The sequence below is a fragment of the Paroedura picta genome, unplaced genomic scaffold (assembly GCF_049243985.1).
Source record: "Paroedura picta isolate Pp20150507F unplaced genomic scaffold, Ppicta_v3.0 Ppicta_v3_sca21, whole genome shotgun sequence".
Taxonomy (NCBI): Eukaryota; Metazoa; Chordata; class Lepidosauria; order Squamata; family Gekkonidae; genus Paroedura; species Paroedura picta.
The window spans coordinates 3,147,578-3,170,575 of NW_027518618.1; the positions used below are offsets into that span (position 1 = coordinate 3,147,578).

The following is a 22,998-nucleotide window of genomic DNA, read 5'->3' on the forward strand; positions in this document are numbered from 1 at the left end:
GCAGGGTTGCCAACTCTGGGCTGGAAGGATTCCTGGAGGTGAAGCTTGGAGGGCGGGGCTTGGTGAAGGCAAGAAACTCTGCAGGGAGGTAATGCTGTAAGGCCCACATTTCAAAGATGCCATTCTCTGCAGGAGTTGGAAGGGACCTCCTGGGTCATCTAGTCCAACCCCCTGCACTATGCAGGACACTCACAACCCTATCGCTCAGCCACTGTCACCTGCCACCCCTTTGCCTTCACAGTGATCCCCTGAAGGTTGGCAAAACGACAGCAGTTTGATGAAATTCACCAGGAGCCTGGGAAATGCCTGTTAAGCATTCCCTGTCCCTCTCCCTTGGAGGCTCTAGAAAAGGTCTGGCCCATCGAAAAGGAAATATAAATCTGACCTGGACGGGGTTCGAGTGCGGAACATAAACATTTGCCGGCTCATGCTGACTCTGGGGCTTTCCAAAAATCATATGGGAGCTCTCTGAGGCAGAGTTCCCATGTGCTGCCCTTGCCCAAGAAATGGCCAGTGGAAAGACCACTGCTTCTACCAGGTTTCACAATCGGTGGCTGCCAGTTCTGGGCTGGAGAACTCTTGGAGATCTGAGGTCAGAGCTGGGGTATGTGTCTTAAGGCTGGGGGAGGGGAGACACTTTAGTGGGGAATGTTCCCTTGAGTCCACCCTCCAAAACCCCCGTATCTCCAGGAGACCCGATCTCCATAAACTGATCCAACGTGGCTTCTCTTATATTTTTATTAGGGCTGGGTGCTTCGGCCGCTTTGGCGATTGCAGAAGCCCGAGGAGGCCAGGCACACCAAAGCACCCAACCCTAGTTCTTGTCTTCTGGAGCCCTGGCCCTGCCGGTGGGCCTCCTGATGGCCCCTGGGTTTGGGCCACTGTGTGACACAGAGTGTCGGAGCGGATGGGCCCTTGGCCTGATCCAGCAGGGCTCCTCTTGCATTCTTATGACTGCAGCTCAGCTGTAATTCCCGGACAACTCCTGGCTTCACCCAAGGATTGATAGCCCCTAATGGGTGGCCGCACAGGAATGTGGTTTCCTATGGGGGCATTTTGACTTTTTCTGGTTTGCTAAGAAGGTTAGGGAGGGTGGGGCGGGCCAGAGCCACCTGCTCTGTGGCTAGCTTTGTAAGATCAGAATTGCAGGGGTAGTCAACCTGTGGTCCTCCAGATGTTCATGGACTACAATTCCCATGAGCCCCTGCCAGCATAGCTGGCAGGGGCTCATGGGAATTGTAATCCATGAACATCTGGAGGACCACAGGTTGACTACCCCTGGCATAGAGGACCTGGGTTCAAATCCTACCGAGAAAAACGACAACCAAGTGCAAGGACAAAACAGAGGTTTAGAAAAACGACACACAGTAAAGAGAAAACGCACCTCCTACAACATCAGGAGAATTCTGGCAATGTGAAAGGCAGCTGGTGGGCAGGAGAGAAGAGAAAGCCCTCCCTCATGCAGCAGAACAGGTAACCTGTGGGGCCAACTGACGTGGGGACCAGTGCTATGGAAGGAGTTGGGGTGGAGGACGAGGAGGAACTTCTGTGGGGATGTGCCACCCTCTACAGCCACGGTTTCCTTTGATTGGGGTCTGAATAGAGACTCCATATTCAGAGGCAGCCTACCCTCCGGAAACCATCCATTGATTGATTGACTGAATTCATTTGGGCCTCGCCTTCCGCCTCAACGGGGACCCAAAGCCGCTTATGTCATTTTCCCTCTCCTAGAGTTTTACCCTCACAAGACCCCTGCGAGGTAGGTTAGGCCAAGAGACTGTGGCTGCCCCCAGGTCACCCAGCAAGCTCCCGTGGTCCCCTGGCTACTGGTCCTCCACTCCTCCCAGATACGCCACTGTGGTGTGCAGAGCCTGTAGGCTCCCCAGGAACAGAACACGTGGGGCTAAGCCAACCCTTGGCCTGATCCAGCCGGGCTCGGCTCAAGTTGTTAGCCCCGAGGTCAGTCACCAACTGAGCCGATCAAGACCCCAGAGGAGATTATTTGAAAAACACCAGGAATAATAATAACAATTATTATCATTGTTAGCCACGAGGTCAGTCTTCCTCCTTCGGCGTCTCCTCCCTTGCAGGGCTGTCGTGAGGACGGAAATGAGGAGCCACTGGGTCACGCCGGCCCATGAGCGAGCAGGGAAGCAAGTGCACTCGTGAGATGCATCTGCACCCCTCCAGCGGGCTCTCTCCTACCTCCACGATGCTGCGCAGGTCCCGCACGTAGGCCTGCTCCGTCTCCACGATCTCCAGCACCACCCTCTCCAGGTGGGATGGCTTCGCCCGCCGCTCTCTGCTCCGACCCGGGTGGCCGTCCAGCAGGGTCAGTGGGGTGAGGTCCAGGCTGATGTCGCTGCCGTTCTGGGCCGGGAACGAGGCAGGGGCCCCAAAGCCGCTCTGGCCATCCTGCAGGGAAGCCGAGGAGGCGGAGGAGCTGAGGCTGACGGGGCGGTCGCTGTCCGAGCAGACGGTGTTCACCGAGGTGCAGCTGCCCAGAATGGGGTCCGACGCCATGCCGGAGCTGATCCCGCCCAGAGAAGAGACGGACGAGGGCCGGGCCACTGTGGGGAGAGACCAGCAGGTTGGACGGTGAGCTCCTCGGACGCCAGGGAGAGGCGAGGTTTCCTGGGCGTCCGCTTTCCAAATTCGCTTTAGTCAGGTAGAGCGGAGAATGAGCCCCCCCGTCTCCAAAGCGAGAGCCTGCAGCGGGTTTCCGTTTCACATCCAAAGTCCTGGTTCAGCCGGGGTGGGCGCAACGTCCCCCTCCCTGCCCCCCACGTCCCTCTGCCTCAGCCTCCCCCTGACGCTGGCCCTTCTCATTGTGCCACGAATGCCCTGCCCGTCTCTTAGCATCCTTTTGTGGCTTTCCCCCCTCACCTTTTGAAGCTGTGGTCTCTGCCGCGGCGCATTGTGGGAGGAGGCCGTGTGTGAAGAAAAAGCCCCGGGAACCTTCTCTGCTCTCCCCCTCCTTCCCTTCCTCCCCCCACAAATGTACACTTAAAGCACGGCAGCTCACAGGAGCAGGAGAGAGAGAGACACAGAGAGAGACACAGAGAGAGAGAGAGAGCAACCGAAAAGCCAGGCAGGTGTGAATTTCAGAAGCGAAACAGGATTTCAGAAAGCTGCCCCCCCCCCCCGGTCTCCTTTCTTAGCAAAAACAGGCCACCCTGTTGCATGGGGCACAAGTTACTCACCTGCCTTGGCTCCTTTTTTGCTGCTGCCCCGGCGGGCTCCCTCTGGCATGATGAAGGGGTCTTGGGCACCCGTCCTGCAAGGGAGGAGAGACTGTGAGCCTCCACAGAAGCCGACCCTCCCCTCCCCTCCCCAGTCCAAGGTAAGCCTCCCAGCCTGGGGCTGGAACTAGGGCCGACTGGAGCCCAGGCAGCGGAATTGGTGCCCTTCGGCCTTTCATTTCCCCCTTCAGCCCACTTTTGGCTCTTCTGCACCAGCCCCCAAGCTGGTTTCAGAAGCAGCCCTTCCTATGGGGAAGAAGAAACTCCTACAAGATTCTCAGTATTGGATGACGTTTCCACAGAGTCCCTGAGAAGGGGCCTGGGATGGTTAAACAGGGAGATGTTAGATATGAGTCAAGTCCCGAGCATGTCCCTGTTGGGAAAAGGCAACAATGCCATTTTTTTGGGGGGGGGGTCTCCTTGTGGATCCCTTGGAATCAGGAAAATGTTGGGGAGGAAGCATTGCTGAGCCCCCCCACCCTTCCACATGTACAGCTGTTGTTGTAAGCAGTTTAAAAATCTAAAGGGGGGCAGGTCACCAAACGGCTTAAAAGAAAAAATAGTTTAATTTAGGAGAGAAAAAAAAAACTTGGTACAGAAAGCAGAGAGACCTAACTAACTGTTTAACTGTTGTTCCATGTTCTTTCTCTCTTGTGGAGGCAAGCAGGGAGGAAGCAGGATCAAAGGAGCAGGAAGTCACCAACTGAGCTGATCGACCCCAGAGGAGATTATTTGAAAAACGCCAGGAATAATAATAATTATTATTATTTTACAGCCTGCCCTTTTCAACAGACTCAGGGCCGGTAACATCAATAAAAATAGCAATAAGTACAATTATATCCTTATCCATGGTTCCTCCATATATTTGTGAAACAGCCTGGGGGGTGGTACGTGTCCAGCTGCCCAAGTTGGAATGGGGCCAATTAGGGTTGGCCCTGCCCCTACAGCTCCCTCCCTCCCTAGACGCTCCATCCTGCTGCGAGGGAGGCAGAGAGAGACACAGAGAGAGCTGCCCCAAACTGCACACCAGCCCTCCTTCCCTCCTACAAACCAGCCCTAATTACCAGCTATGCCTTCTGCCGTGAGGCACACCAAGACAGCAGCAAGAGGGGGAGAGAGACACAGAGAGAGATCTGCACCTCCTGGTATCCCCTGGGTCCTAGCGCCCATTGCATTCCTGCTTGTAGTGGCCTTTCTTGCTAGTATGTATGTATAAACACACACACACACACACACACACACACACACAATTTGAAATTCAGTCAGTCAGTAACCTTTTACTGGCATAAACACTATTTGAAATTAAATAATCAGGTTTAAATAATTATAGCCTCAATTAATTACAGTTTCAAATATTTATAGGTTTCTAATCCTGAGGGCTGGTTGGTGTTCTGATTGGTGGAGCCAGGTGGGTTTTTGACCTACATATTCCTGACCTAAATAAACTAGCAACACATCTGGGTGTTACCCTCAGAGAATCCCCTGATGCAATCAGATCCAGTTCCCCACTCCCATCAGACGAGAACTTGGCTCCCGGGCTGAACGGGGAGATTAGAATTCTTTTTAGGAAATGATCACCACCTGTTTAGTTATGACAAGGGCTATTTTTATGGGATTTTCTGGAATTTACTGTACTTTATTATCTTGTGAGCTGCCTCAACGAGACCTTCGGACAGCGGTGGTATAAAAATCGAAAAATAAAATGGATAAATAAATCTCTGATGCCCCCTGCAGGACAATCACTACATTGTGTTCAATCATGCACACTACAGAGGCGGCATACCCAAAAGTTACAGGGTTGCCAGCCTCCAGGAGGGGCCTGGAGATATCCTGGAATCACGGCTGGTCTCCAGATTACGAAGATCAGTTCTCCTGGAGAAACGAGCTGCTTTGGAGGGGGAATGTCGCCAAACCCTGCCCCCTCCAGAATGCACCCACTACTCTGAATCGCTGCCCCCAGCAGGCTCCAGGAACACGATAGAGGTCCCTAAAATTGTGCAGGGTGAAGGAGAATGTGCTCTGCTCCTTCCTTCAGCTGAAGGTTGCCCTCAAATGAAGACCATGGCTACAGATCGGGAGGGGGCAAGGCCCAGTGGCAGAGCCTCTGCTTGGCAGCCAGAAGACGTGCCTCTGCTTAGACGTGCCAAGTTGTGGGCAGTGAGAAAGTCCACTTCCCCTAGACCCCGGAGAGCGGCTGCCAGTCTGAGTGGACAATACCACTTCTGAATCAGTACAAGGCATCTTCATGTCTTGAACAGATTCAAAGCCTCGGAAAGCCCTTCATCCCACCATCATGTGGAACTCCCTGCAATCTGCAGCCCTCCAGATGTCCATGGACAACAATTCCCAGGAGCCCCTGCCAGCATTCGCTGGCAGGGGCTCCTGGGAATTGTTGTCCATGGACATCTGGAGGGCCACAGTTTGACTACCCCTGCTTTAGACCAATGTGCACAGTGGGTGGGCCTGTTGTCCAACCCAGCAGGGCTGTCCTGATGCTCTGGCCGCAAGAGCTGCCTGCAGAGGGACTTGTGGCTCCCCAAACCTGCAAGCCTTGGCTCAACCAGTGACTCCTCTGATGGCCTCGATTCTTCTCCCCACACAAAGCTCTTTGTCCCAGCTGGCCCCGTGGAGGAAGCCTTATAAAAACCGAAGGGGGATGCGTCACACCATCCTGCGGGGGGGGGGGAGAGGGGGGGCAAAGGGCCGCTGTGTCTGGGAAACAATGTGCTCTTTCAAGAGTGGCGGCAGGTCAGAGGGGGGAAGGCTCGGCCCCGCCCCGCCCCGAGACCGCCAGAGAACCAAAAGGGAGGGCAGAAGGCAGAGAATGGAAGGGGAGCCAGATTCTGCAAGCAGAACAGAAGGCCATGGGTTGGGCCACACAAATGCTAAGCACACCGCATGGAGGCTCTCGGTGGGCATCTCACAGGGCAATATTGGCACATGATCCCTCAGCCCACCTTTTATTATTTATTAGTAGTAGTAATGAAGATGAAAAGGTGGTTTTTGTACCCTGCTATTCACTGCCAGAAGGAGCCTCCAAGTGGCTTCCAATCGGCTTCCCTTTCTAAGGGACAAGCATAACTCAAAATATAAGACCGAGAGGGTTGTGAGTGTCGTGCATAGTGCAGGGGGTTGGACTAGATGACCCAGGAAGTCCCTTGCAACTCTATGATTCTACAAAGAAGAGTTGGTTCTTCTATGCCGCTTTTCTCTACCCGAAGGAGGCTCAAAGCGGCTTCCAATTGCCTTCCCTTTCCTCTCCCCACAACAGATACCCTGTGGGGTGGGTGAGGCTGAGAGAGCCCTGAGATTACAGAAGAAGAAGAAGAGTTGGTTCTTATATGCCGCTTTTCCCTACCCGAAGGAGGCTCAAAGCGGCTTCCAATCGCCTTCCTTTTCCTCTCCCTACAACAGATACCCTGTGAGGGAGGGGAGGCTGAGAGAGCCCTGATATTAATGAAGAAGAGTTGGTTCTTCTATGCCGCTTTTCTCTACCCGAAGGAGGCTCAAAGCGGCTTCCAATTGCCTTCCCTTTCCTCTCCCTACAACAGATACCCTGTGAGGGAGGGGAGGCTGAGAGAGCCCTGATATTAATGAAGAAGAGTTGGTTCTTCTATGCCGCTTTTCTCTACCCGAAGGAGGCTCAAAGCGGCTTCCAATTGCCTTCCCTTTCCTCTCCCTACAACAGATACCCTGTGAGGGAGGGGAGGCTGAGAGAGCCCTGAGATTACTGAAGGAGAAGAAGAGTTGGTTCTTATATGCCGCTTTTCTCTACCCGAAGGAGGCTCAAAGCGGCTTCCAGTCGCCTTCCCTTTCCTCTCCCCACAACAGATACTCTGTGAGGGAGGGGAGGCTGAGAGAGCCCTGAGATTACTGAAGGAGAAGAAGAGTTGGTTCTTATATGCCGCTTTTCTCTACCCGAAGGAGGCTCAAAGCGGCTTCCAGTCGCCTTCCCTTTCCTCTCCCCACAACAGATACTCTGTGAGGGAGGGGAGGCTGAGAGAGCCCTGAGATTACTGAAGGAGAAGAAGAGTTGGTTCTTATATGCCGCTTTTCTCTACCCGAAGGAGGCTCAAAGCGGCTTCCAGTCGCCTTCCCTTTCCTCTCCCCACAACAGATACTCTGTGAGGGAGGGGAGGCTGAGAAAGCCCTGATATTAATGAAGAAGAGTTGGTTCTTATATGCCGCTTTTCTCTACCCGAAGGAGGCTCAAAGCGGCTTCCAGTCGCCTTCCCTTTCCTCTCCCCACAACAGATACTCTGCGAGGGAGGGGAGGCTGAGAGAGCCCTGAGATTACTGAAGAAGAAGAGTTGGTTCTTATATGCCGCTTTTCTCTACCCGAAGGAGGCTCAAAGCGGCTTCCAGTCGCCTTCCCTTTCCTCTCCCCACAACAGATACTCTGTGAGGGAGGGGAGGCTGAGAAAGCCCTGATATTAATGAAGAAGAGTTGGTTCTTATATGCCGCTTTTCTCTACCCGAAGGAGGCTCAAAGCGGCTTCCAGTCGCCTTCCCTTTCCTCTCCCCACAACAGATACTCTGTGAGGGAGGGGAGGCTGAGAAAGCCCTGATATTAATGAAGAAGAGTTGGTTCTTATATGCCGCTTTTCTCTACCCGAAGGAGGCTCAAAGCGGCTTCCAGTCGCCTTCCCTTTCCTCTCCCCACAACAGATACCCTGTGAGGGAGGGGAGGCTGAGAGAGCCCTGAGATTACTGAAGGAGAAGAAGAGTTGGTTCTTATATGCCGCTTTTCTCTACCCGAAGGAGGCTCAAAGCGGCTTCCAGTCGCCTTCCCTTTCCTCTCCCCACAACAGATACTCTGTGAGGGAGGGGAGACTGAGAGAGCCCTGAGATTACTGAAGAAGAAGAGTTGGTTCTTATATGCCGCTTTTCTCTACCCGAAGGAGGCTCAAAGCGGCTTCCAGTCGCCTTCCCTTTCCTCTCCCCACAACAGATACTCTGTGAGGGAGGGGAGGCTGAGAAAGCCCTGATATTAATGAAGAAGAGTTGGTTCTTATATGCCGCTTTTCTCTACCCGAAGGAGGCTCAAAGCGGCTTCCAGTCGCCTTCCCTTTCCTCTCCCCACAACAGATACCCTGTGAGGGAGGGGAGGCTGAGAGAGCCCTGAGATTACTGAAGGAGAAGAAGAGTTGGTTCTTATATGCCGCTTTTCTCTACCCGAAGGAGGCTCAAAGCGGCTTCCAATCGCCTTCCCTTTCCTCTCCCCACAACAGATACTCTGTGAGGGAGGGGAGGCTGAGAAAGCCCTGATATTAATGAAGAAGAGTTGGTTCTTATATGCCGCTTTTCTCTACCCGAAGGAGGCTCAAAGCGGCTTCCAGTCGCCTTCCCTTTCCTCTCCCCACAACAGATACTCTGTGAGGGAGGGGAGACTGAGAGAGCCCTGAGATTACTGAAGAAGAAGAGTTGGTTCTTATATGCCGCTTTTCTCTACCCGAAGGAGGCTCAAAGCGGCTTCCAATCGCCTTCCCTTTCCTCTCCCCACAACAGATACTCTGTGAGGGAGGGGAGGCTGAGAAAGCCCTGATATTAATGAAGAAGAGTTGGTTCTTATATGCCGCTTTTCTCTACCCGAAGGAGGCTCAAAGCGGCTTCCAGTCGCCTTCCCTTTCCTCTCCCCACAACAGATACTCTGTGAGGGAGGGGAGACTGAGAGAGCCCTGAGATTACTGAAGAAGAAGAGTTGGTTCTTATATGCCGCTTTTCTCTACCCGAAGGAGGCTCAAAGCGGCTTCCAGTCGCCTTCCCTTTCCTCTCCCCACAACAGATACTCTGTGAGGGAGGGGAGACTGAGAGAGCCCTGAGATTACTGAAGAAGAAGAGTTGGTTCTTATATGCCGCTTTTCTCTACCCGAAGGAGGCTCAAAGCGGCTTCCAGTCGCCTTCCCTTTCCTCTCCCCACAACAGATACTCTGCGAGGGAGGGGAGGCTGAGAGAGCCCTGATATTACTGAAGAAGAAGAAGAGTTGGTTCTTATATGCCGCTTTTCTCTACCCGAAGGAGGCTCAAAGCGGCTTCCAGTCGCCTTCCCTTTCCTCTCCCCACAACAGATACTCTGTGAGGGAGGGGAGACTGAGAGAGCCCTGAGATTACTGAAGAAGAAGAGTTGGTTCTTATATGCCGCTTTTCTCTACCCGAAGGAGGCTCAAAGCGGCTTCCAGTCGCCTTCCCTTTCCTCTCCCCACAACAGATACTCTGTGAGGGAGGGGAGGCTGAGAGAGCCCTGATATTACTGAAGAAGAAGAAGAGTTGGTTCTTATATGCCGCTTTTCTCTACCCGAAGGAGGCTCAAAGCGGCTTCCAGTCGCCTTCCCTTTCCTCTCCCCACAACAGATACTCTGTGAGGGAGGGGAGACTGAGAGAGCCCTGAGATTACTGAAGAAGAAGAGTTGGTTCTTATATGCCGCTTTTCTCTACCCGAAGGAGGCTCAAAGCGGCTTCCAGTCGCCTTCCCTTTCCTCTCCCCACAACAGATACTCTGTGAGGGAGGGGAGGCTGAGAGAGCCCTGATATTAATGAAGAAGAGTTGGTTCTTATATGCCGCTTTTCCCTACCCGAAGGAGGCTCAAAGCGGCTTCCAGTCGCCTTCCCTTTCCTCTCCCCACAACAGACACCCTGTCATGTGGGTGAGGCTGAGAGAGCCCTGATATTCCTGCTCAGTCAGAACAGCTCTCACAGGACTGTGACTAGCCCAGGGCCACCCAGCTGGCTGCATGTGGAGGAGCAGAGAATCCATCCTGGCTTGCCAGATCAGAAGCTGTGCTCTTAACCACCACCCCACATTCCAAAAGCTCACCCTGGTTGACCCTGCTTAGCTTCTGGACCAGCAGGATAAAACCTACACGAACATGGTGGCCATAAGGGCCATCTTCCATTCAAACAGATACACAACAACAAATGAGGTCGCAGCTGACACGGCAAGGGACGACCAGAGTAGCCACTCCAGACTCCCTGGTTGCTCTCTTGCATTGGGCAAGGGGTAGTGCCTGCTTGGCATGCAGATGTCCCCAGGTTCAATCCCACACACCTCTTGATTGGAAAGAGCCAAGACCCTGCAGAGTTGCAGCTGCCTGGCTGAGTAGACAATCCTGACCTTGATGGACCAAGAGTCTAAGGGTCTGATTCACGCTCATCGAAACACCAACCTGGGTTGAGCCTGCTTAGCTTCTGTGGTTGGACCAGCCTGGCCCATCCAGGTCAAGCAAGAGGCAACCAGAGGTAGTGGGCCCTTCCTTGCCTGCCTCTGGTGGCCTCATTTCTTAATACTAAGAAATGGCTGGCTCTGCTAAGCTTCTCAGGTCTGTCAAGACTGGTCTCGTGTGGGGCAAACAGGTGTCTCTAAATCAGGGGTAGTCAAACTGCGGCCCTCCAGATGTCCATGGACTACAATTCCCAGGAGCCCCTGCCAGCGAATGCTGGCAGGGGCTCCTGGGAATTGTAGTCCATGGACATCTGGAGGGCCGCAGTTTGACTACCCCTGCTCTAAATCAACTCTGGGATACCCTCAGTGGCAAGGCAGGAGCCTCCAAGAATCCACCCCCAATAAAGCCGCTGGGGCCTGTGCGAATTCTGCCTAATGTTTGGGCCAGGATTGGGCATTTTGGTGCTGCCTCGGGCTTCCGCGGTCGCTGGAGCGGCCAAGGCGCACCGAAGCGCCCAACCCCAGGGGGAATAAATTAGTGAGCAACTTTGGCAATGCCCATTTCACGTTGCCAAAGCCATCGTATTGTGCAGCAGGCCCGACAAGGGTCCCAGATCCTTCCCTTCATTTTTAGATCTCCCTTTCTGGAGGACGGTTTATGTCTTTGCGATTACATCTGTTTCCCGGCTGATCTCCGGAGGCTGAGGAATCACATCGAGGATCAAAGACAGGTGAAATAAAATGACTGAACGAAACGCAGTTAAAATCTGAGTCCAAAACTCCTGCCCGCCGTGGCCTAGCTCTTCTGCTTGCTGGGAATGGAGGTGAGAGGAGGCCGGAGGGTCATTCTAGAGCCAGCTGATATATTAACTAGGATCTGTCCCCTCCCTCCTTTGGCAGGGAGGCCTCATCCTGCCGGAACAGCTCTGAGTGAAACCTGGTAGCCTACTTCAAAATTCACCAGGGCTTTGCTCTCATGTGGGAGAGTGCTCTGGCAGGCCAAAAAGACCCTGGTTGAGGCCGGAGCTAGGGATCCCGAGCAAATTTTGGTCACTAGATCTTTCAGCTCTTTGGGAGATGTATGGGGACCTCCTTGAATCTGATCTGGTCTCCAATCTGCAGCCAATGCAGCTGGGAGAAAAGAAGAAAAGTTAGTTATTATACCCCGCTTTACACTGCCCAAAGAAGTCTCAAAGCGGTTTACAAACACATTCTCCTCCTCTCCCCACAACAAACACCCTGTGAGGTAGGTGGGGCTGAGAGAGTTCTGAGAACTGCTCTGGAGGAACGGCTTCTAACAGGACTGTTACTAGACCAAGTTCACCCAGCAGGCTGTATGTGGACCAGCTGGAGTTTCTGGAGCAGCTTCAAGGGTAGCCCTGTGTAGAGCAAGTTGCAGTAGTCTAGCCTGGAGGTAATTGTTGCATGGATCACAGTGGCCAGGTCGGGTGTTGACAGGAAAGCATCTGGAGTCGCATCCAGACTACTGAACGGTTGCCAAAGTTGTTAACTCTAAAAAACCAGTTTGTGTTTACAGAAATATATGCAATAATATGTAAGTCAAAAAATTGTGAGTCCTGTTTTTCATCCAGTCCTGGAAGCTGGCATCTCTACTTTGGAGTAACCCAAGGCTCTTAAGCTACTAAAGGTACAGGTCTCCCCTGAGTCATGTCTGACCCTTGGGGTGACGCCCTCCAGCGTTTTCATGGCAGACTCAATACGGGGTGGTTTGCCAGTGCCTTCCCCAGTCATTACCATTTTACCCCCCAGTAAGCTGGGTACTCATTTTACCTCCCTCGGAAGGATGGAAGGCTGAGTCAACCTTGAGCCGGCTACTGGGATCGAGCTCCCAGCCTCGTGGGCAGAGCTTTCAGACTGCATGTCTGCTGACTTACCACCCTGCGCCACAAGAGGCTCTTCTTAAGCTACTAGGAACATCCAGATCTTTGATGCAGAAGCACCATGCTTTCTCCTAGCACATGCGTTCCACGGCGATGTCACTCTGTGGCAAAATCATGAAGGTCTTCATTAGGAGATGACTGTTATCTAGAGGCCTCCAGGCAACTGTGCCATGAAGTTTTTGATTGGGGTCCACCGAGGAAGCCTTCCCAAGTGAAATGCAGGATCTGCCATTTCCTTGTTTGGATTTGGAATTTCCAGTGACATCCCTGCAGCTGCATGCTTTTGGAGGATTACTGTGTCGTGTTTGTGCTTTTAAAGCGTTGGTTAAATTTTTCCCCGTATCGTATGAACTCTTCCTTAGTTCTGTTGTGGCGACAGGGGGTTTTCTTCTTTTGTACAACGGCAATACCCTGGGCGCCCCATTTTGTAGTTCTGGCTCTGACCACCTGGGAGTCGGCAACCTGGGCAGAAGGCCAGCGAGTCTCCCTCCCAAAGCAGCTGCGTTCTCCAGGGGGACGGGTCTCTGGAACCTGCAGACTAGGCGTCATACTGGGAGCAGCCCACCCCAAGCCTCGCCAGAACAGCGGGCCACGGCAGCCATACATCTACAGTCAGCCTGGCTCTTCCGCCCTCCCCGTGACCCCCCGTGGGTGCCAGGGCTACCGGTCCCGGTGCCAACTGGACCAGGGAGCCAGGCCTGGAGACCGTTGGCAGCAGTTTGCCAGCGGAGACCGGCAGGCCGGAGCCGGCCCAGAAAGAGGAAGAGAGGCTGTTTTGATCTGCATGGGGGTTTCCCTCCATTCATCACCACGGGGAGGGACAGATCCTGCTCTGGTCAGCCAACAATCTTTTTGTGCTGCTCTCTGCCCTTTTACCCCCGTCCGGGGCAGAGGGAGGGGGCCATTCTAGGTCTCCATTCACCATGACCAGGGCACAAGCAAGGCCTGACCATTGGCCAGTTAAGCGAGCACCACAACCAAAACTGGGCATCTGGGAGGCCTGCCGAAGCCCCCCCCCCGAGAGCCCGCATGGCATCATGGTCAAGAGTGGCAGCCTCTAACTGGAGAACCAGGTTTGATTCCCCACTCCTCCTCCACATGCGGAGTGACTTTGGGCTAGAGAGCCAGCGTGGTGTCGTGGTTAGGAGCACCAACTTCTAATCTGGTGAGCCGGGTTTGATTCCCCACTCCTTGTCCACATGCAGCCAGCTGGGAGACCTTGGGCTAGTCACAGTCCTGATAGAGCTGTTCTGACCGAGCAGTGATATCAGGGCTCTCTCAGCCTCACCTCCCTGACAGGGTGTCTGTTGTGGGGAGAGGAAAGGGAAGGGGATTGGAAGCCACCTTGACTCCTTTGGGTAGAGAAAAGCGGCATACAAGAACTAACTCTTCTTCTTCTAGCACAGTTCTCTCAGAGCTGTTCCCACAGAGCAGTTCTCTCAGGGCTCTCTCAGCCTCACCCACCACAGAGTGCCTGTTGTGGGGAGAGGAAGGGAAAGGTGCTCGTTAGGCGCTTTGGGGCACCTTTGGGGAGTGAAAAGCGGAGTATAAAACCCCTGCTGTCCTTTTTCTTCTGCCTTCCATTTGGGATCCAGAGCTTAGTGGCCTCTCAATATGAAACTATTTGGGTGCAAGCCAAAAGGAGCCCAGGCAAGGAAGGGCCCCTGGCTGAAATAAACAGAACTTTTACCACGCCAGTGGTGCCCCCTGCATGGATTAGAGTTGCTGGGTCCCATCCCCGTGTGTGGGGCCAGGATGGCCGTCTCTATGCTGAGAAACTCCTGGGGATTTTGGGGATGGAGCCTGGGGATTGCAGGGACCTCCATGGGGTGAGATGCAGAGAGCTTTCCTCCCCTGACCTCCCTTTTCTCCAGGGGAACTGATCTCTGTCGTCTGGAGATGAGCTGGAATCTCAGGCGTCCTCCAGGTCTTGCCTGGAGGATGGCATCCTTAGTCCTGATGGGTCTAGAACTCGCCGTCTTTGGTTTTCCTCCAGAGCAAGCGTCCCCTGCTGGCACTTGAGGCCCCACTTTTCCTCCTCTGGGGATCTTGGCCCAATTCTTCCCGCTTCTCCTGAACTCGGGACCCTTCGTTGCCAGCACTGGAAGCCCCTTGGCTTCTTTGAAAGGCTGGCACTCTTCACATGCTTCCCCTTCCCCAAACCTGAGTTCCAGTTCGGAACCAAGACCATGGGGAGGTCGGGTTGCCAGCTGAACTGGAGATTTCGGGGGTGGAGCCTCTGGGCGGCAGGTTTTGGGGAGGGGAGAGGAGGGACTTCTATGGGGCAGAATGCCTGAGTGTCCACCCTCCAAAGCAGCCACTTTCTCCAAGGGAACGGATCTTGGCCATCTGGAGATCAATTGTAATAGTGTGGGGGTCTCCAGGTGCTGCCTGGAGGTTGGCACCACCAATTCAGCCCAACTTTGAACCCCAGAAGTCAGGTCAGCGTCCTTCCGGGCTCCTTGATCCATGTGCAAGTGTCGTGTTAATGGACCAGAGGACATTTTTGCTTTTGCTGTTGAATCTTTGCCTCCCTTTTTTTTAGCATTTCATCTTCTCTCATGTCGACGACGTCTTGAGCGTGGGAAACGCTGCGGAGGACCAGCCCACAGAGGAAAAACAAACAAACGGCCCCTGGCCTGCTCCCATGGTCATCTTCCGCCTTCTTCTTCCAGCACGAAAAAGCACCCCCGGTTTCTTAACCTTGGGGGACTTCCCGAGCCCTCCTCTTCTCGGTCTCTGCCTTCCACAAAGTGCAGAGGGCGCCTCGTGGCCCCCAGGCCCTGCTCGAGCTCCCCCTCCCCTTGTTAAACTTTACTTTCTGAGCCATCTAGTGATTCAGCGCTAGTTTTGATTGTGATTCTGCTGTGGACGCTCCCGCACGGAGCAGCCGAATGCTCAGGAACATTCCATGACGTCACAGCAGCTCGGCCACTCAGGGGGGAGAGGAGGGGAGGGGAGGGTCTCTCAGGCCAATGCCTGGGTTAGGAAATTTGCCTAGAATCTGTGATATGCCTGGGGCTTCCAGGTTTCCCCCAGCTGCTGGTTAGGGATGAGGGGGTCGGGTTGCCAGATCCAGGGTGGAGATCTGGGGATGGAGACTGGGTGGGGGGGCAGGGACCTCAATGGGGTGCAGTGTCCTAAAGTCCCGCCTCCAAAGCATCCCTTTTCGCCAGGGGTGCGGATCTCGGTCACCTGGAGATGAGCTGTAATTCCAGGTAATTCCCAGGTCATACCTGGAGGCTGGCATTCTCCAGCCAATCTCTAGTTTTTGTATCTAAGCGAAGGTCATTTCCCTATTGCTCAAAGGCAGAAAAATGCTGGGGGGGGGGGGAGGGATGACCTTGTGCTGGATTGGACCCCTTCTCATTCAGAAATTGGACCCAAGTCTCTTTTGCACAGGAATTGTACGGATTTAATTGTGCTGAAAATGGAATCTGACGAGATGCAATTAAAAAAAACCTCTTTGACAGCAGAAAAGCAGCTGAGGGGGAGGAGGCAGAGGGGGGGTTGGGGTGAGAAATAGCAGGGAAAGATGGTGGTTTTGTTTTCGAAAATCCAATCTGGAGTACATTCGGCAAAAGCTGTCTTCCGGAACGGGCAGCAACGAGGCAGCTGGTCTTGCGAGGAGGGCTGCCAACCCAACATTTCAGAAAGAAGGAAGAGGAGGAAGCTCCTTTCAAGGAACACACAGAGCTGCCTTGCACGGAACGGGGCCACGTCCTGAAAACCTTTTTATTCGCTTGATGATAAGAGACCTGTTGGTCTCGGAGTAGTTGGGGGACTGAAATCCAGCCGCCGCGTCTTTTACCTGGAGATGCTGGGGATTGAACCCGGGACCTTCTGTGTGTCAAGCGGAGGCCCTACCACTGAGCCACAAAAGAGGAGCTGTCACTCAGTCCTGCACAGGAACAGGAAGAAGAACAGGACGTTGGTTCTTATATGCTGCTTTTTTCTACCCGAAGGAGTCTCAAAGCGGCTTCCGATCGCCTTCCCTTTCCTCTCCCCACAAAAGACACCCTGTGAGGGAGGTGGGGATGAGAGAGCCCTGAGAGAACGGTGACATCCCCAAGGTCGTCCAGCTGGCTGCATGTGGAGGAGGAGTGGGGAATCAATCTTGGCTTTGCAGATCAGAGGTCGCTGCTGAAGGCGGCAGACAGTGAGCGAGTGGGGGGGGGGGAGCCTGCAGTCCGAGTCCCCCGCCCTCTTTCTCTGCACATGGACCCTTCGCAGGTCTACGTGAAGCCGCCAGGTGAGCTCATGTGGGGCTGGGTGCCATCGGCTTGCTGATAAGACGTGGTTCGGGTTCGTCTTTCTGTATCCGCGCCGGCCCCAAATGGCTGGCTCCCAGAATGGACTGGAGGAGGAGGAAGAGTAGATGGAAACAGTCCCCTAGAGCAGGGGTAGTCAACCTGTGGCCCTCCAGATGTCCATGGACTACAATTCCCAGGAGCCCCTGCCATGTCCTGGGGTCCTGAAAGAGGGTGCCCCCATCCCTCCATTCCATTCAAGTGTTTTATCTTCATTACAGCATCACATGCGCGTTAATTCGTTAATTAGGTATCTGTGGGGAATTTTTTTTCCTCAGGATACCCGAAGAACATAATTAGGAATAGGAATAATAATATAGGAATAATAAATTTGCCTTTACATTTAGGGATGCCAGCCTCCAGGTAGGACCTGGGGATCTCCTGGAATGACAGCTCCTCTCCAGACTGCAGAGATCAATTCCCCTGCAGAAAAGGGCTGCTCAGGAGGGGGGACTCTGTGGCCATGGGCCCCTCTGAGGTCCCTGCCCTGCCCAGGTTCCACCCCCAAATCTCCAGGAATTTCCCAACCTGGAGTTGGGAACCCTATGCCCCCCACCCCTTACCGGTGGCCTCAGAAGACCTGGCAAATCTATTTATCTCAGTCCTTACAACGTTCTTGTAAGGTAGGCCAACACTTACAAAAAAATCTTGTGGAAGCCTCTCCCTTTTGGAGACTCTCAAGAAAGGGGTGGCGAAGCCCACTCTGGACCCTTCCTGGAGGCCAAGCCTGGAATTTGGGCAGCTGCATCCGCTCTTCCCTTGTCTTGGGCCCCCCTAAGCACTTCCTCTGCCCTTCCTCCTCCGCTGGCCTCCCACCCGGAGCCTGGCTCTGCAGCAAAGATTTTGGCGGCTTCGCTTCTCCTAGCAAAGTGTGAGGGGCCTGGGAGAAATGCGAAATGGGCTGGGGGGAGTGTTGATTGAGGAGAAGTCACCCAGTGGCCACCCCTGACTTGCCTTTCAGGTCATTCATCTTGATCACGTTCCCACCCCCCCCCCCCCCCGCGCTGACAGCTGTTGTTCTCCAACTTCCTAGCTGCAGGGAAGCAGTGTGGCTACCTGCCATCCTGACATGAGACGCTCTAGCCATCTCTCGCTGCCCTGGAGGACTGGGACACCCCCCCCCCCCCCGCCGCAGTTGTTGGTCAATTTGTGCTCCACCATCAACGTGGTTTGCCGTTGTTCCTGCTCCAGGGAGACGGAGGACCGGTGAGGTTACACCGCGCCGATTTCAAGAGATCCCCGTGTCTCATCTTGCCGACAACAATCCTGTGAGGTAGACCAGAGGTTGGTGTGTCCGACCCACTTGACCTCTCAGCATCCGTGTCTGAGGCCTGTCCTGGTTAGATGGGCGGCAGGGGTACTTTTGGATGTTAAGCGAAACACGGTTGGTCAAAATGAATCTCAGAAGAAACCATTCACATGAGTGACAGTTGTGTAGGTTTGTGCAGTGGGGGGGAAAGAGCATCCCAGCATTCAGTCCCAAGTGCGGATCTGCCAGAACCTGTCTCTGAACCCGACACGCTGAAGGGAAGGAAGGACGCAGGCAGGGTTGTCATGTGTGGACTGGCTCGTAGGAGGCCAGGACTGAACCAGAATTTGGAAGCCTGGCTGGTGGGCTTGAGAACAAACCTCAGTTCGTCTTCAGGGCCAGTTTAGACATGGCGACGGAGCGGGGATGCTGGGGAGGACCCCCCTCCAAACCTTCAATGTCCAGCTGTCAGAGAGGAAATGAGGCATCCCATTAGTTGGAGGACGGCCCAGACCAGGGGTAGTCAAACTGCGGCCCTCCAGATGTCCATGGACTACAATTCCCAGGAGCCCCTGCCAGCGAACGCTGGCAGGGGCTCCTGGGAATTGTAGTCCATGGACATCTGGAGGGCCGCAGTTTGACTACCCCTGTCCCAGACTGTTCCTGTGACGATTGTCTCCTTGGCATCCCAGCTCTGGCAGGAGATGGTTGAGGGCCGGGACTTTGGCCACTTCTGGCCTCCTCGATGCTTCCATTTTGACACGACAATTTCCATTTTGATGCTGACTACGGGCTGACGGACATTTGGATCCAGCCTCTGACCGTGCTGCATTTGCGGGTTTTGTAGCCGTTTTCAAGAGTGTGATGGTCAGCCACGCGTTCCGGTTGGAAGTGGGAAATTAAAGGGACGAGCCAAGATTAGCGGGTTCCTTCCCAAAAGGGGGGGGGATTTGTGGGATGCACTGTGGTGCAATTTGGGATCTCCTACTCTCTTTAAGGGGAGGGAGAGAGACAGGGGAAGAGCCAGCATGGGGGAAGACTTCATAAAAAGCCAGATGTGGCGACAAAGGAGAGGAGCGGCTCTTCTGTAGACAAAGCTGAGCCCCCGACCAAAATGACTGAATTTCTTGGAGCAACCATGGACGGAGCTGCCATGGCCCCACTTGCTCTTCCCAAGCAAAGAGGGTTTGGGGTCTTGCTTTTATAGGCTCCACACAAGTCTCCCGTTCTCTCCCTTCCTGGAATTCTGCCCCCCCAACAAACCAGGATGTCCCACCAGCCAGAGAGGAAAGCGGCCCGCTTGTGGGGCTTCAGTTTTGGCAAAAAAGTGGGGGAGATTCGGAGACAAAGACCTCATCCCAAGTGATCCCTCCGTGCGGAGTAGGCCCCTGTTCTCAAGGGTGAGTGTCCCGGGATGACCTCGGCTAGTTTTGGTGCATCTGGGAGGACGACTCTGGAGGTAAAGGCAGGTAGAAACTCAAAGGAAGCTGCCGATCTGGAGTTTGGCCCCGTCTCCAGTTTTTGAGCTGAGAACTGGCCGAGAATAAAGCCCTTCCTCTGAGCATGCACAGAAGATGTTTCTCCGGCCACTGAGGGACTGCTGTCAGGAGCAGGGGACAGCGCTGGTGCAATGAGAACGGCTCCCGTCCGACAATGCTTCTCTGTGTGTTTTCTTAAATATATGCAAGAACTGAAAAGCTCAGAAAGGCAAGTAGGTTATCCTAGAAACCAGAATTCTCTGGGGAGGCCAGGTAGAGAAAGTGCACAGAGAAGAACAGGGGCCAAGCTGAGGCTGCCAGAGGGGCTGGCGGGGAAGGGAGGGCCCGTCCTTTGGAAGAGAATTCAGTCGCCTCCTTTCACAGCCAAAAGGCAGCTGGCGAAATCCAGACGGCACCAGCCAAGCCCTTCCCCAGCGCTGATGCCCAAAGCCAGGTCTCAGCAGAACTGAAGGCTTGGAGCAGGGGTAATCAAACTGCGGCCCTCCAGATGTCCATGGACTACAATTCCCAGGAGCCCCTGCCAGCGAATGCTGGCAGGGGCTTCTGGGAATTGTAGTCCATGGACATCTGGAGGGCCGCAGTTTGACTACCCCTGGCTTGGATAGATACTGATTCGCACTCATGCCCCACACCTGTAAAAGTAGGATGCTGGTTTCCGGATCCAATTCTACCAATTCTTCCACCGTGGCTGCTGGCTTCCTGGTGTCCTTTTGCTCCCCTGCCTCCAAGAACTATTCACACCAAAATGCGACCATCTTCCGCCAGACGCTCCCGGTCACAGGCAGGAGGAAGTGGTCCTGGGCATCCCCTGGCTGTCCCCAGCAGCTGGAACCGCAGGTAGACTGCTTCCGCTCATGGAGGCTCCGCCTATTTGCGCCTGCTGCTCCAAAATACGGAGACGAAGCCGAAAAGTGTCCTGCATGCATGAGAGCCAGGTCCTCCAGAGCTTGCTTTCCAACACTCACGCTGACTGATTCATAGGCAAAGGAGTGTCTCTGAGGATATACAGAGTGTTTCCGTCCTCACCGTTGTCATCTTTCGAATGTAGACGGTGGGGATTTCCATGTCAGATCCTGACACCTTCCCCTCTGGGCTGCTGTACAGCTTTCCTTGATGGTGTGAAGCGGCAACAGGGTCTCTGGGAGCACACAGAGTATCCCAGCGTTTTCCCACCAGGTGGCCTGAAGGGAAGACATTCCATGAGGTTTCTGAGCTGGTGCCGGTCCTTGAACCTCCAGGGTGGCCTGAGAAACTGGGTGGGCTGTGTGGATGCTGGAGGACCTCTTCCCATTCCCCCAGCTGCAGTGGCAGTCTTCCTTGCTCAGGTCGGAGGGCGGAAAGCTCCCCCCCCCTAATTCCAGCCTGATGCCTTCCATAATCACCCCCTTCCTCCGCACGCTTCAAGTCAGACTTGCCCCTTTGGGGCATGGCTTCCTTCCCCCCTCCTCCCACAAACACCTTTCCCATACAGACCTGGGTCAGGAACCCCCCAGCCCCCTCCTGGTCATCAGGATCCACACAAGCAATTTCCTTCCCATCCCCACCCATCCCCCACTCAAGATTTGTCCCCACCCCACCCCCTCCATTGCCTGCCGCCCACAAAGCCCACCCAAATTAAGCCATCTCCTTCCGGCACCCGTGGATCCCAAGGACTTTTTGGGGAGCAGATCCTCCCTCCCCACCCCAACGAAAAGCAAAATCCAGGGGAAGGAGGACGACTAGAATCCCAGGAATCCCTCTCTTTCCCTCTCCCACCCTTGGAGAGGGTAGTCAAAGCGCAGCAATGCAGGACACCCCCCCCCCAGCCAATGCGCCCGCACATCTGGCCAAATCCAAGGGCTGTCCCGCATGACGGCTTCTGGGCACTGTCTTGGGAATTGCAAAAGCGTCTAAAGCGCATGGCATGTCCAGACCGTTCCCTCCCAGGGGTCAACAGGACCAAGTTCCCTTCCCATTCAGCATTTGTCCTGGTGCCCCCTGACATGGGAGGAAAGGGGGTGCGGGTGGGTGTCCTGGCTTTGTGCCTAGCCCCCCCCCCGAAGGGAAAGGGGAGGAGACGTCTACTCCAAAATCCTCCCCCCCCAGGAAATGGAGGAATTCGAATCCAGGACCTTCGGCCTGCAATGAAGCCAGGCTGTTCCCGACAAATGACTGCTTCACCCTCAACATGGACCCAGAAACAGGTCTTTGAAAATAGGAGCCATTTTTAAAATATCTCTGTGATAGGAATTAAGTCCTTGGAAAAAAGTCCCACTCCGTTCAGTGGGGCTTATTGGGGGGGGGGGGAGGCAACCAGGCAGGGAGCCCCACATGACGGATGCCGCACAGGAGAGGCACATGGGTGTGGTGTGGCCAGGTAGGGGTGCAAGAGGTCAACTGGGGGACGCAGCACAAATGCCAAAGTTCTTCCTCCTTGAGATCAAAAGCGCAGCACCAGGCACGAAGCTTCCTCTGACCATGTACAGAGAGCCCAGCCGCCGGGAAATCAGAGCTGAAGTCTATGGGCCTTGCCGAGGGACGGGTCGGGCGAGGGCGTGTTGGCGCCTGGGAAGTTGGGCAAGACCCAAAGACCAAAGCCCCCCCCCTCCCAGGGCGGGGGGGGGCGGGGGGAGGGGAGGGGGCATTTGGGCCATGGGCCCCCAGCACGGGCCACCCAACTCGCGAGGAGTCCGCGGGCTCCCCCGTTCCGGCCCCGAATCCTCCGCCTGCAAGCGCATCCCTTGGGGTGGGTCTCCGCGCCGGGAACGCCAGAAGGCGCCCGACTCCCGGGGGTCTCCCACCGAGCCCGGCGCTGGGGGGAGGGCGGGGGGCGGAGAAGCACTCGGTGCATGCTCAGGAGCCGCCCAGGACCCGAGAGCGACGAGGTGGCCTCGCCGAAGGGATGGGGGGCGGGGGGGGGGGCGGCCGCTTACCTTCCAGGCCGGTCCCCGAGCTCCTCAGCCGACGGCCGCCCGCACGCCCACGCGCCGGACCCCCTCTCCGCCGGCAAGGGGAGGCGAGCGGGCAGAGGCGGGGGCTCCGCGCAGGGAGGCTCCTGCCCCCCCTCCCCTCGCCCGCCTCCCGCTCCCTTGCCTTGCCGGGGGGGTCCGCCGGGAGGGCTGCCGAGGGCGACCACCGCGCTCTGCCGCCACCGACGCCCGCCCCCCGGCCCAGCCCCGCCACAGGGAGGAGGGGTCCCCCCGCCCACCGGCCCCTCGCTTCCTGCGCGGACCCAGATGCTCCGCCGGAGGGGGGGGGGCTTAACTCTTGCCTGCCCGGCGCGGGACCCTCGGCCGCCTCTCGGGCGGGACAAAGGCGGAGACTGGAGCCCGGGTGCAGAGCCAGTGGGGGCTCCCGTCCCCACCCCCGCCCCGCGAGTGGTGCGTTGCCCTTGAGGTTGCCAACCTCCAGGTGGGGCCGGGGGTCTCCTGGAATGGCGCCTCTCCACGCCACTGAGACAAGTGGCTTCTTTGGAGGGCGGACCCCATAGACCCCCCCACCCACCCCCGGTCCCGAGCATTTTCCCATCCGGGAGGTGGGAACCGTCGCTGTCGCCGCTGAGCCTGACAAGGGACCCGCGTTCCCATTCGCACGTGCAAAGTGCAAACCTCCTTCGCGGCTGAAAACCCCGACAGGCCGTTCGCCACGCGCTCCGGGTC

General features: G+C 55.4%; 1 protein-coding gene across 2 annotated transcripts in view; it reads right to left on the bottom strand.

The window, feature by feature from the left end:
- PLEKHG2 (pleckstrin homology and RhoGEF domain containing G2) overlaps window positions 1-22,512 on the bottom strand; it is a 69,003-nt gene extending 46,491 nt beyond the window's left edge. For both annotated transcript variants that reach the window (XM_077318420.1, XM_077318419.1), the window contains exons 1-3: window positions 22,273-22,512; window positions 3,204-3,277; window positions 2,206-2,570 (exon numbers count right to left, since the gene is read on the bottom strand). In XM_077318420.1, the coding sequence (XP_077174535.1) occupies window positions 2,206-2,570; window positions 3,204-3,252 (414 nt within the window). In that variant the 5' untranslated portion in view covers window positions 3,253-3,277; window positions 22,273-22,512. The remainder of the gene's footprint in view (window positions 1-2,205; window positions 2,571-3,203; window positions 3,278-22,272) is intronic.
- Between the last annotated feature and the right edge of the window lie 486 nt (window positions 22,513-22,998).